General features: G+C 44.8%; 1 protein-coding gene across 4 annotated transcripts in view; it reads right to left on the bottom strand.

Annotated features, from left to right (window-relative positions):
- The window catches only part of PSD4 (pleckstrin and Sec7 domain containing 4), a 44842-nt gene extending 36511 nt beyond the window's left edge, over positions 1 to 8331 (bottom strand). For 2 of the 4 annotated variants that reach the window (XM_010810096.4, XM_059891763.1), the window contains exon 1: positions 7903 to 8331. In XM_010810096.4, the coding sequence (XP_010808398.2) occupies positions 7903 to 8316 (414 nt within the window). In that variant the 5' untranslated portion in view covers positions 8317 to 8331. The remainder of the gene's footprint in view (positions 1 to 7902) is intronic. The other 2 variants (XM_059891764.1, XM_003586639.6) reach the window with 1 other exon arrangement.
- Between the last annotated feature and the right edge of the window lie 5201 nt (positions 8332 to 13532).

The following is a 13532-nucleotide window of genomic DNA, read 5'->3' as shown; positions in this document are numbered from 1 at the left end:
TGAGCACAGAATTCAATTCAGGTGCACAACTGGCAGAAAATCAAGGCTCTTGTGTTACCTAAAGGAACAGATATGCTCTGATATAGTGAAGAAGGGAGACAAAAAGAGCAAGGCATTTCCTGGGGCCCCCAGAAAGGTCAGTGTTCCCCTGGAGGTGCTCACACTTAAGCCTGCCCAGAGCAACAAAGCCATGGGCTTCCCAGTGCCCTCTACATGCCAGCTGGAGATGATCATGTCTATCAACAGTGGCCCATGGGGACAGAGGAAGCAGCCTGTCTGGCTTGGCAACTTCCAGCTGGAACAGTGCTAGGGCCCAGAGCTCCTCCCCAGGGAGAGAACCCACACACCTGTGCTTTCTGAGGTCATTTCCCTCCTGTCTGCCTCACCCCTTCCACGCATCCTCCAAGGATCCACGGAGAGACACCAGGAAGGCAGAGAGCCCTTGTTGGCCGTCCCCTGACCAGCTTTTCATGAGAGGATGCATCCTCGAGGTTGTGGAGCCAGCAGACGGCAGAGTTCAAAGGGCATCCATGCCTCCTTGTTGGTCCAGCCTCTCCATCCACTTCTCCCTGCATGCCTGCCCAGGGCTTTGTTCTAGAGGGGCCTCTTCTGCCCTTGGGGGCTTCCCAGGAAATTCAGATGGTAAAGAATCTGCCTGCAGTGCAGGAGACCTGGGTTCAATCCCTGCATTGGGAAGATCCCCCGGAGAAGGAAATGGCAATCCACTCCAGTATTCTTGCAGGCGAAATCCCATGGATTTCTCATGGACTTCCATGAGAAGCCTGGCGGGCTACAGTCCATGGGGTCACAGAGTCAGACACAACTTGGCAACTAAACAATAACAACAGCACATGATGACCTACCCATTCCCGCATGTTCACCTCCTACCCATTCCTGCATGTTCACCTCCTACCCATTCACTGAAGGTTCAGGAACACTCCTCAGCCTGCAGTCCTAACTACCAACGAGAATACTCTAGGTAGGCGAGCAGGACTTCAGAATAATTAGGCACCCGACAGCCTGTCCACATGCCCGTGAGTGCACCTCCCACCCCTGTGCCCAGGCCTGCCCCTGGTCCTGTCAGTGACATCCCATCTGCCTGGTTTCCCCAGGTTAGCAGGCACCCTTCATGCCTCCAGCACCCAGTCCCGCTGGTTCTCCCTGCCCAGCTGCCCCACCATTCCTCCCTTACCTGAAGAACCCCAGGGACCTCCCCTGCTTCCCAGGTTCACGTCCACGGTCCCAATTCTCCTTTAGGAGACCACCCCTGCCCTTGAAAATCCTTCCTGATTGACCCCTAGCCCACTGCCTCTCCCTGTTGCCTTTAGGGAAAGCCTAACACTGGCATTTGAGATCCTCCTCCAACCTCTCCTGGGACCACACACGCCTACCCTGAGCCATGCCCCCAGTCGATGGGGCTCCCCTGAACGTTCCTGGAACTTTCACACATCGGCATGTCTTCATGCTGGGCTCCTGGTCAGCTCTATTTCCCTTTCCCATTCTCCTTTCCTCCTAGCCAGTCCTCTTCATCTGCCAAGGCTCACCCCCATCATGTCATTTCTCCCAAAAAACTTTCTAGACCAAGCCAATAAGAATCAATGGTTATACTTGATGACATAAATCAAAGCAAGATCCTCTATGACCCATCTCCTAGAATAATGGAAATAAAAACAAAAGTAAACAAGTGGGACCTAGTTAAACTTAAAAGCAGATACACAGCAAAGGAAACTATAAACCAGGTGAAAAGACAACCCTCCAGAATGGGAGAAAATAATAGCAAATGAAGCAACTGACAAAGGACTAATTTCCAAAATATACAAGCAGCTCATACAACTCAATACCAGAAAAACAAACAACCCAATCAAAAAGTGGGAAAAAGATCTAAACAGACATTTCTCCAAAGAAGACATACGGATGGCTAACAAACACATGAAGATGCTCAACGTTGCTCATTATTAGAGAAATGCAAATCAAAACTACAGATATCACCTCAGAATGGCCACTATCAAAAAGTCTACAAACAATAAATGCTGGAGAGGGTGTGGAGAAAAGGGAACCTTCCTGCACTGTTGGTGGGAATGTAAATTGATACAGCCTCTATGGAAGACAGTATGGAGATTCCTTAAAAATCTAGGAATAAAACCACCATATGACCCAGCAATCCCATTCCTAGGCATATACCCTGAAGAAACCAAAATTGTAAAAGACACATGTACCCCAATGTTCATTGCAGCACTATACAACAGCTAGAACATGGAAGCAAGCTAGATGTCCATCAACAGATGAAATGGATAAAGAAGTTGTGGTACATATACACAGTGGAATATTACTCAGCCATAAAAAGGAACACATTTGAGTCAGTTCTAATGAGGTAGATGAACCTAGAGCCTGTTATACAGAGTGAAGTCAGAAAGAGAAAGAGAAATGTCATATACTAATGTATATATATGGAATCTAGAAAGATGGTACTCATGAATTTATTTACAAGGCAGCAATGGAGAAACAGACATAGAGAACAGATTATGGACATAGGGAGAGGGAGGAGAGAGTGAGATGTATGGAGAGAGTAACATGTAAACTTATATTTCCATATGTAAGATAGATAGCCAATGGGAATGTGCTGTATGTCTCAGGGAACTCAAACAGGGGCTCTGTATCAACCCAGAGGGGTGGGATGGGGAGGGAGGTGGGAGGGAGTTTCAGGAAGGAGGGGATATATGTATACCTGTGGCTGATTCATGTGGAGGTTTGACAGAAAACAACAAAATTCTGTAAAGCAATTATCCTTCAATTTAAAAATAAACTAATTTAAAAAAAAGAATCAATGGTTATGATAATTTCATAATTCCAACCATGGGATGCAATCAGAAGCAATACACCAATCAGTACAATTGCTTCTGATAGTACAACAATCAGAAGCAATAAACCAAGTGTCCAGACACCAGCCAGATAAATCTTAAAAAACAGCATCAAGTTTCACAGTAAGATCGAGATTTGTAGCACAATACAACGTCTGTAAGTTTAAATTACATGCACATATAAATCAACACCATACATTTCTCTAAAATAGTCTCATCCCAGGATAAACATATCATAAATACATCAGAGTAGCTGCTGTGCACAAAAGGAAGATGCTGAAGGGCAGTAAGTGATGAGGGATAAACAGGAAATCATAATAAGATCCCTTATAATTCCCTCAGAATTCAAAAACAACATGAAGACAAAAATCCAAGTTAAACCAGAGGCCAAGGACATGAACAGAAAGAGAAAGAAAAAGGGCTTAAAAAATACAGGAGACTCATAACATTGCTCATGATAAAGAAATACCTATTAAACATGACAACGTGATGCCCAAGTCTGCAGGGCCATGCCAACACAAATAAGCAATCCTGGAAGTAGTAAGTCAGACTGGGGCTTTGGAAAGCAGGCTGGCAGCATCAGTGGAAATCTAAAATACACAGAGCTTTTCAATCAGTAGTTACACGTTTATAGATTTCCCCTGCTGAAAGTCACAAGAGTGAGCAAAGATGTAGATACATGCGTGTGTGCTAAGTCACTTCAGTCGTGTCCGACTCTTTGTGACCCTATGAACAGTAGCCCACCAGGCTCCTCTGTCCATGGGATTCTCCAGGCAAGAATACTGGAGTGGGTTGCCATGCCCTCCTCCAGGAAATCTTCCTGATGCAGGGATCAAACCTGCATGGGCAGGTGAGTTCTTTACCACTAACGCCACCTAGGAAGCCCGATGTAGGTACAAGTATCCAAATGCATACTTGTCTACCACAGCAAACAAACTAACAAAAATAGGAAAAACAATTTAGAAGACCATAAAAGAATGACTAGAGAAATACAGTACAAACATATTTATTTTAAAAAGATAAAGTATATCTCTATGTCCTGAATCAGAATATTAAGTTAAAAAAAAGTACACATCTGAGTTTTTTTATTTGTGTTAAAAAAAAAAAAAAAAAAAAAGGTACCATCTAGGACTTCCATGGTGGTCCAGTGGTTAGGAATCTGCCAGCAAATTCAGGGGACCCAGGTTCGACCCCTGGTCCAGGGAGATCCCACATGCTGCAACTAAGCCTGTGTGCCACAATTACTGAGGCTTGAACTCTGCAACAAGAGAAGCCCCCGCAGTGAGAAGCCCAGGCACTGCAACTAGAGAGCAGGCCCCACTCGCTGCAAATAGAGAAAAGCCCACAGGCAGCAACCAAGACCAGCGCAGCCAAAAGTAAATAATAAAATTAATTTAAAAATACTTTTTAAAAAGTACAATTCATACATGCTCATTTACAAGTAGAACATTTGTCTGCAAGCATTTTCAATTGCCTCTGAGGAGGACTGGGAATCAGAGGACAAGACAACAAGAGAGATTTCTGTGTTCCTTAAGGGCTGTTTGAATAAACATCTGTAAAAACCAATTTTTAACAGGCAAGTAGTACCTTTCAAAATATTTTTAAAAGAATTTGTAACCCACACAAAGATTGTCTTATAAAGAAGAAAAGAGATGGAATGCACCCATAAGCCCTGCTGTTGTCTAAGAACCCCCTGCTGTGAGACACCCTGGAACCCTAATAAACATCCCTTCAGCCAAAGCTCCTTTCTCTCTTTCAGAACACTTGGCTCTAAAACTGCACCACATGATTATAAATCCCGATTCTTCTTCAGTCACTAGCTGTGTAGAAAAGTGGGCAACTTGCTTCTCGCTGGCCTCAGTTTTCTCATCTGTGAAATGGGGTTGTCTGTACCTCACAGACGTGCTATGAGGCTGGTTTCTGTTTGCACATAAGGTGTTTAAAGGAGAGCCTAGCATATAGTACAAATCAACATACCCTTCTGTCTCTTTTGAGCCTACTAATCAGATTATTCTTTGTAAAAGATTATTGGAATTTTCCTAGACGGCAACAGTTGTGTTCCCCATAAGATTTAAAGATTTTAAAAAGATTTAAAAAACTTGTGGTCTGCCTCCCACTTTAGCCCATGTCCTTTTAATGGATGCTGGGTGTAAGAAAAACAAGTGAGGGATTTCCCGTGTGGTCCAGTGGTTAAGACTCTATGCTTCCAACTTAGGGGGTGAGGGTTCAATCCCTGGTCGGGGAACTAGGATCCCACATGTCAAGGGGCATGGCCCAAAAAAAATAAATAATTTAAAAATTAAATTACAAAAAAGAAAAGCAAGTGATACCTCTCCTGCCAAGAGACACACTCTCCATCTCTGGTGATTGCCTATTGCCCTGCTAGTGTAAACCACCAGGCCCGACCCTGAGTTTTCTTACTTGTGTGCGTGCAAACTCACTTTAGTCACGTCTGACTCTTTGTGACTCTATGGACTGTAGCCCGCCAGGCTCCTCTGTCCATGGGATTCTCCAAGCAAGAATACTGGAGTGGGTTGCCATTTCCTTCTACAGGGATCTTCCCAAACCAGGGATTGAACCAGCATCTCTTATGTCTCCTACACTGGCAGGGGGAGCTCTTTAACACTAGCACCACATGGGAAGTTTTCTTGGGAGATGTAAATCTTCTTGTCACAGCAGCTGAGAGCATCACCTGCCCTCCTGCATGTCTCTGGTCAGCAGTCTAAACCCCACCCCCTCTAATGAGAGCTGCAGATGCCTGCTCACCTCCCACGGCCATGAAGGCCTCCTTCCCATTCCTCTAACATGTTCAGCAATGCCCAGTCTGCTCCAGCCTCCTTTACATCTCTGGGCCTTTGCACTTTCTCTTCCCTCTGCCTGGAATGTTCTTTCCCCAGAGAGTCACATACCTGTGTCTTGTCTACACTTGGCTCCTCACTACACTTGGTCAGCACAGCCTGCCCTGACCACCCTACTGAATCCAGGAGCCCCCATCACCTTCTCACCCCTTAAGCCACTTTGCTTTTGTCCATAGCATTTATCTGACATGACAATAAAACAACTGTTATTGTTACTGTGGGCTTCCTTGGGGGCTCAGACAGTAAAGAATCTGCCTGCAATGCAAGAGGCCCAGGTTCGTTCCCTGGGTTGGGAAGATCCCCTAGAGAAGGGAATGGCAACCCACTCCAGTATTCTTCCCTGGAGAATTCCATTGACAGAGGACCCTGGCAGGCTACAGTCTGTGGGGTTGTAAGGATTCAGACATGACTGAGCGAATCTCTGTGTTAATATGTGTTGTTACTGTCCATTTCTCTCCACTGGAAAACAAGCTCTACGAGAGGAAAGACTGTCTTATTCAGTGATGTATACTTAACACCCAGAAAGTGCCTAACATGTGGGCCCTCAGTATTTGTCAAATAAATGAACAAGTAAGTGACTCAAAAGAATATGTCTTCTGGGATTTCCATGGTGGAAATCCTTCCGTGGTGGCTAAGACTCCTTGCTCCCAATGCAGAGGGCCTGTGTTTGATACCTTGTCAGGGAAGTAGATCCCACATGCCACAACTAAGAGTTCACATGCTGCAACTAAGACTCCGCACAGCCAGATAAATAAATAAATATTAAAGAGAAAAAAAGGATATGTCTTCCAGGGAAACTCAAATCGATGCCTCAGATTTAAACCTCCCAACAAGTCAGACAGCTTCCCTGGTGGCTCACTGGTAAAGAACTCGCCTGCCAATGCAGGAGACAAGGGTTCAGTCCCTGGGTTGGGAAGATCTCCTGGAGAAGGAAATGGCAACCCACTCCAGTATTCTTTCCTGGAGAATGCCATGGACAGAGGAGCCTGGCCGGCTACAGCCCATGGGGACGCAAAGAATCAGACACGACTGAGCACGCATGCTCATGCCGATCGTCATCCCGCTTTGTTTTGTTTTACAGCACTTCTCACTCTCTGAAATAATGATTCATCTGCTTACTTGTTTTCTCTTTCCCACAACTCATGTAAATAAGAGCAGCTATATTCTCAGTGCCTCCATGTCTGATTAGTAGTTGGCACTCAGTAAATTTTGGATGAATGAATGAATGACCCTTCTTCAGACCCCTCACCTAAGGGAAACACCATATTTGGAAGAAAAGAATGAATCACTCAGCAGGATCAGCTGTCTAAATCTGACCTTGGTGTGTTTCACATGTAGAGGGGCTCAGAGACATTCAATTAGTGGCTAATTACATTCAATCAACCCTGGGCCAGGGGAAGGTTCAAGGGCAGGTGGGGCCCCTGGCTGCCCTAGCCTTCACTTTGCTGCTGCCCACCTGACCCAGACATGCAGGCCACGGACACAGGGGTCTGGGTGAGCACAGTTAGCAATGCAATGCACCTTGCAGCCCCGGGGGGAAACACACCTGCAAAGAACTCACAGTCCTGGCTCCGCTATTTTACTGAAAGAAGCTAAACTCAAGCCCAGGGCCAGAAAGAACCCTAGCGGGATAATGCGAGTTTGTTAGCCAGGCAGACACTGTTTACCGTCTTAGGAATCTCTGGGGTTTTCTGACCAGACACACCTAGCAGGGCCAAGGAGAGGGGGGCCAGCACCCAAGGAAATGGGGGACAGCTGGCTTCTCCTCCATCCCCGTGCGCTCCTGGAGAGGTGGACAGCCTGCCAGGCCGGCCAGGCTCCCAGCAAACAGAGAGAAGGTCCTGGCCGGGTCACAAGCCCAGGGCCCACCGAGGCCAATGGGATATCAGGAGTAGGGCCCTCGGTGGCGCCCGGCTCAGACGCTGGAGGCTTTTGAGGACTCCTCCTGCACCCAAATGCAACCCGCCCAGCTGGAGGAGATCAGTGGGGCCACTGGCAACCCAGGCCGGGGCAGGCTCTGCTGTCCCCCTGCGGTCCCTGGCCCCGCCCCCTGATGAAGTTGAAGGCGGAAGACCCCCGACTCGCTCCCGCTCTCCCCGGTTGCAAAGGGGCTCCCCCGGTCGGCGCCCCAGTGCGCTGGCACACGGTCCCCATCGAGGGCGGCGCGGGGCCCCACCTGCTCTTACCCGAGTCCCACGGGGCTCCTGCTCCGGCCGCCCACCCGCCCGGGCGCCCCATGGCCCGGAGCCCAGGCGCGGGCTTGGGGGCTGCGGGGCGGCGGCTGCGCCGGGGGCCGGGCCGGTCCAGCTCTGGCGCGCGGCTCGCGGGAGGCACTGGGTTTCCGGCGCGGAGACTAGGGCGGCGGCAGAACCGGCGGCGCGGGGCGGGGCGGGCGAAGCCGTCCGACTGGTCTGACGGCGGCGGCGCGGGCCGGCAGGGCGGGCGGGCGCCTCCTGCACGACCTGCGGTGCTCCAGCCGGGCCGACCGCCGGCGTCTGGAGCCCCGCTCCGGTGTCCTCCTCCAGCCCAGACACCAGCCGGAATCTCAGACGTGTGCACGGCCCCAAGCCGGGTCCAAATCCGAGTCCCTCCAAACCCATCCTGTAGTAGTTCTTATTTGGGCTCAAGAAAAAAGTGGCATTGTTTGAGCTCGGAATTTCAGCCGTCTATAACTTGATTTACTGTGAAATTTCGCTTGATGGTTTAGGGATCGGTGGCTTGGAGACGAATAGCTGTGTCTTGAAACTTGAATTTGTCTTAGTAAACATGTCCTCAGAGGTCGTGGTATTGGCAGGAGGCTCTTATTTTTCAATGCCCCACTAGATGCCAGTCTAGTTTCTGTCTGTAACTGTGTAAGGCGCTCTATGTGAAAATCGAAGTGAGTCCATATTTCTAGTGCAGTCAGTGATACTTTAGCTTCCTTAGAGATAGACAACAGAAGTCCGTTTCGTTCTCCTTTCTTTTCTTCTTTGGCCACATCTCACCGAAAGGGTTGAGATCCCCACCGCCTGCAGTGGAAGGGCAGAGTCTTACTGGACCACCTGGAAGTCCTTAGAAGTTCCTCTGTGTTGGATGAGATCCTCTTCAAGCAACAACAGCAGCGATTACTAGTATTTAATATATGAGCGTTGTCAATATGCCAGCCACTAGCTCTCTGTCTTAATACTTAATCCTATAATCACCCTATAAGGTAGAAAGCCATCTCTATAAAGGAAATGGAGGCACAGAGAGGTGAAGTAACCTGACCCATGACACACAGATAAGAGCTGTCTGTCACCATGCAACGCTGTTGCTTTGTCATTTTTGGATGACAGACTTGATGCTAGGTCAGCAATACTACAACTCAATAATAACGTTTGGTAATGGTACAAACATTTACTGTGCACCTACTGTATGTATGCCAGACACTGACTAGGTACTGTGGAATAGAAGCCTGCACCAGATACTCAGAAAGTTCTCCGTCCAGCAGGGGAGTGGTATGTTGTAAACTGGTGCTGGGAGGTGAGGGGCCACTCCCTGAGGGGAAAGATTCTAGCAAGGAGGGAGCCACACAGGGAAAAGGTGCAACAGGTAACTTCCTGCAAACTCCCCTCAAATCCTTGGCTGACTCTGAACACGCATGGGGCAAGAACTCACATGACCCAAAGGAAAACAAGAGCCAAACAGAAATTTGAACAGTTCGTTGCCTGCTGCTGGGAAGTTTGGACTCAAGACCTGCTGTCTTAGAGCTGATTTGTGAACACTTGGCTTTCTTGTTTCTGTATTTTAAATTTGTTATTATTTTGAGGTACAGTTGATTTATGACACTGTGTAAGTTTCAGGTGTACAACATAGTGATTTGAATTGGTTATGTTCCCTTTGCTGTAAAATATATCCTTGTAGCTTATTTATATTATATAAAGAAGTTTGTTCCCCTTAATCCTCCACCCCTGGCTTACCCTCCTCCCTCGCCTTTCCCCACTGGTAAGCACTAGCTTGTTTCTATGTCTGCAAGTCTGTTTCTTTTTTGCTACTTTCACCAGCTTGTTTTATTTTTTAGATACCACATGTAAGTGATATTACGCAGTGTTTTTCTTTCTCTGACTTATTTCAGTAAGCATGATGCCCTCCAAGTCCATCCATATTGTTGCAAATGGCAAACTTACATTCATGTCTGTGTCTGAGTAGTATTTCATTGTGTATATATGTGTGTGTGTGTGTGTGTGTGTATCCCACATGTTCTTTATTCACCTGTTGATGGACACTTGTGTTGCTTCCGTATTTTGGCTGTTGTAAATGCTGCTTCAACTGTCCACTGAAACTTCAGAATGACACACTTGAGGAGTAAAGACTGCATTCCAAGATTAAGGAATATCTGCCAGGATTAGGGACAAATCAAGAGAAATCTAAAACCAAGCCCCTACAAAACCAAGGTGAGTTTCCAGTCATTTGATTTCCTGCTGGAACAAAATTTGATGCTCTTCACAGGAAAATAAAAGAATCCAGAACGTCTACAATGCATCATTCACAATATCTACCATACAACAACAACAATGGGAAAAAAATAGTAGACATTGTGAATAGAATATGTGAACTATGGTCAAAAAGAGGGGAAAAAAACCAATTATAATATACCCACTAAAAAGAAAAAAAAACCTTGCTAACTCAAGGAAAACTGTTTCCCTCTATACTCTTAATACTTCTGATATCAAATGTATGGGGTTTTCCCTCATATTAAGCAATTCTCCAACTCTTCAGACCAGCAGGATGTCCTATCATTTAATTATGACACTACTCAGAATTATTGCAGAACCCACAGGCTAGGGGCTTCCCTTCACTTCAGATGCCAATCACAAGTTCCAGGTTGTCAACTGTACTTCTCACTCACTGGCTGTAAATTAAGGACTCCCAGGACCCTCTCCTGCTGCTGCTGCTAAGTCACTTCAGTCGTGTCCAACTCTGTGCGAACCCATAGACGGCAGCCCACCAGGCTCCCCCCGTCCCTGGGATTCTCCAGGCAAGAACACTTGAGTGGGTTGTCATTTCCCTCTGCAATGCATGAAAGTGAACGTGAAGTCGTTCAGTTGTATCCAACTCTTAGCGACCCCATGGACTGCAGCCCACCAGGCTCCTCCATCCATGGGATTTTCCAGGCAAGAGTACTGGAGTGGGGACCCTCTCCTAGACTTGTTAATTTCTACAGTGGCCCACAGAACTCAAGAATCACTTGACTTACTGCTACCAGTTTACAGGATGTAACTCAGGAACAACCAAATGCAATGGACACACAGGACAAAGTATGGGAAAGCGTGCAGAGCTTCTACACCATCTCCAGGCCTACCACCCTCCCGGTACACGGATGTGTTCACCAACCCATTCTTTCAAGAGCTTGAAGAAGCTCTTCAAACACAGTGCTTTAGGGTTTTTATGGAGGTTCTATTATGTAGGCATATGACTGATTAAACCATTTACCTTTGGTGACTAAATTCAATCTCCACACCTCTCTGCTCCCTGGAGATCAAGGGGATAGGATTGAAAGTTCCAACTCTCTAGTTGAATGACTGTTTCACATGGCAATCAGTCCCCATCTATAGGAGCTTTCCAAAAGTCACTTCATTAACATAAACTCAGGTGTTTTGAAAGCTGCTTGTTATGAATAACAGACAACTCTCCTTCACCTTTGTCACTGCACAGCTATTTCAGAAACTGGGGACAAAATAAACAAACAAATATTACAACAAAAGATGCTCTTATTACTCTCTTACTCAGAAAATTACAAGAGGCTTTAGGAGTTCTGTGCCAGGAACCAGGGGCAAAGACCGAATATGTATTTCTTATTATATCACAATTATCATGCCCGCAGGCTTCTCTGCTAGATTTGTAGAAAGAATTCACCTGCTGATGTAGGAGACTTGGGTTCGATCCCTGGGTCAGGAAGATCCCCCGAAGAAGGAAATGGCAACCCAGTCCAGTATTCTTGCCTGGGAAAACCCATAGACAGAGGAGCCTGGTGGGCTGCAGTCCATGGGGTCACAAAGAGTCAGACACGACTGAGCAACTGAGAGCACACTCACAACCTGTGTACCAATGTTCCCCTCCTACTGCTGTGAGTCATAAACTCTCTCTTGTCTTCACCAGTGTCTATGAAAATTGTGACATGCTAACTTTCTGGCTTACAAGAGGAGTAAAATCGTTATCTCAGATCCTTTCACAGTTACCAGCTTAACAGAGATGAAGAGAATAGTCTTGTAAGGAACCAGGGGAGAAAATACACATTGCGTACATGGATCCAATGATAGGAACAATGGCTAACTTCTAATCAGAAACAATGTAAGCCAAAAGACAATGGGACATCAATTTTAAGTGTTAAAAGGAAAAAGGTCTATTAACTTATAGTTTCTGTATCTAGTTAAAAACATGTTTTGAATGGAAATCTAAATAAAGATATTGTCAAATAAACAAAACTAGTTTTTGCCACCAGCAGATTCACACTCCAAAAGAAAGTGAAGAAAATTTTCAGGATGAGGAAATGATGCAAGATAAAATTTAGAATCTACAGAAAGAAACAAAGAGGATAGGAAATGATAAATATATTAGTGAATATAAAAGACAATTTTCTTTCTTGTATTCAATGATTTAAAAATCAACTGACAATTTAGATTAAAAAAAAAACAATAATATTAGGGGGTTTATAACACATGTAGAAGAAGCAAGGAGTGTGACAAGAAAAGCACAAAGCAAAAGGGAAGGTAAATAAAACCATATTGTTGTAAGGTTCTCACATGTGAAGCTTTATAATATTAACTCAGAGTAGTGTCAGTATAAGATATAAAAATAACTATTGAAATAGAGAAGTCAGGAAAGCTATGAAAAATAAGCAAAAAAAAAAGGAGACAAATAGCAAGATTGAAAAGTTATCAAGACCTACTGTACACACTCCAATTAAAAGATAGAATTTGTCAAAATGACTAAGAAGAGACTCAACTCTATGCATAGAAAAGATACCCAACTCTACATTTAGAAAAAGTAAACAAAAACGAAGGGACACAAATAAAACAAGTAGCAAGATTGAAAAGTTATCAACAACTATATTAAACACTTCAGTTAAAAGGAAAGATTTGTCAAAATGACTAAGAAAAGACCCAATGCTATGTTTAGAAAAGATTCACTCTAAGATATAGATGGGTTGAAAGTAAATGAGTGAATAAATTATACAATGTAAACAGTAAGCCTGAGAAAGCTAGGTGTGGTTATATTAAGTTTGTACAAAGTAGACTTCAACACAAGGAGTATTCCCCAAATTAAAAAGTATCATTTTTATAAAGATAAAAGGATCAATTCATCAAGAAAACATAACCCTAAATATGATGAATCTAACAATCAAACTTCCAAACACATCAAGCAGAAATTGACGGAACAAAAGAGAGAAACATAAAATTCACAGAGTTGAATATTTTAACACCTCTCTCAGTAATTAATAACACAAGTACAAAGTCATAAGGGTACAGAAGATGTAAATATTATAATTTATCATTATGAAATCAACATTATAGAATATTATACCACCGACAGCAGGATATATATTCTTTTCAAGTACACGTGAACTTTAACCAAGACCAACTATTTGGACTATCAAATAGTCAGTGGGTTGAAATTGTAGAAATTATGTCTTCTCAATCAGAATGAAATTAAACTAGAAATCAGCAGCAATAATTTATCTAGAAAATGCCCTAATATTTGGAAATCAAGCAGTATGCCTCTAAATAACCCAGGAGTCAGAGAAGATATTACAGGGAAAATTAGGAAATACTCCAAACTGAAAAGGCATGAAGACAAA

Source organism: Bos taurus, chromosome 11 (assembly GCF_002263795.3).
Source record: "Bos taurus isolate L1 Dominette 01449 registration number 42190680 breed Hereford chromosome 11, ARS-UCD2.0, whole genome shotgun sequence".
Taxonomy (NCBI): Eukaryota; Metazoa; Chordata; class Mammalia; order Artiodactyla; family Bovidae; genus Bos; species Bos taurus.
This window is presented reverse-complemented; position numbering and strand designations above follow the sequence as displayed.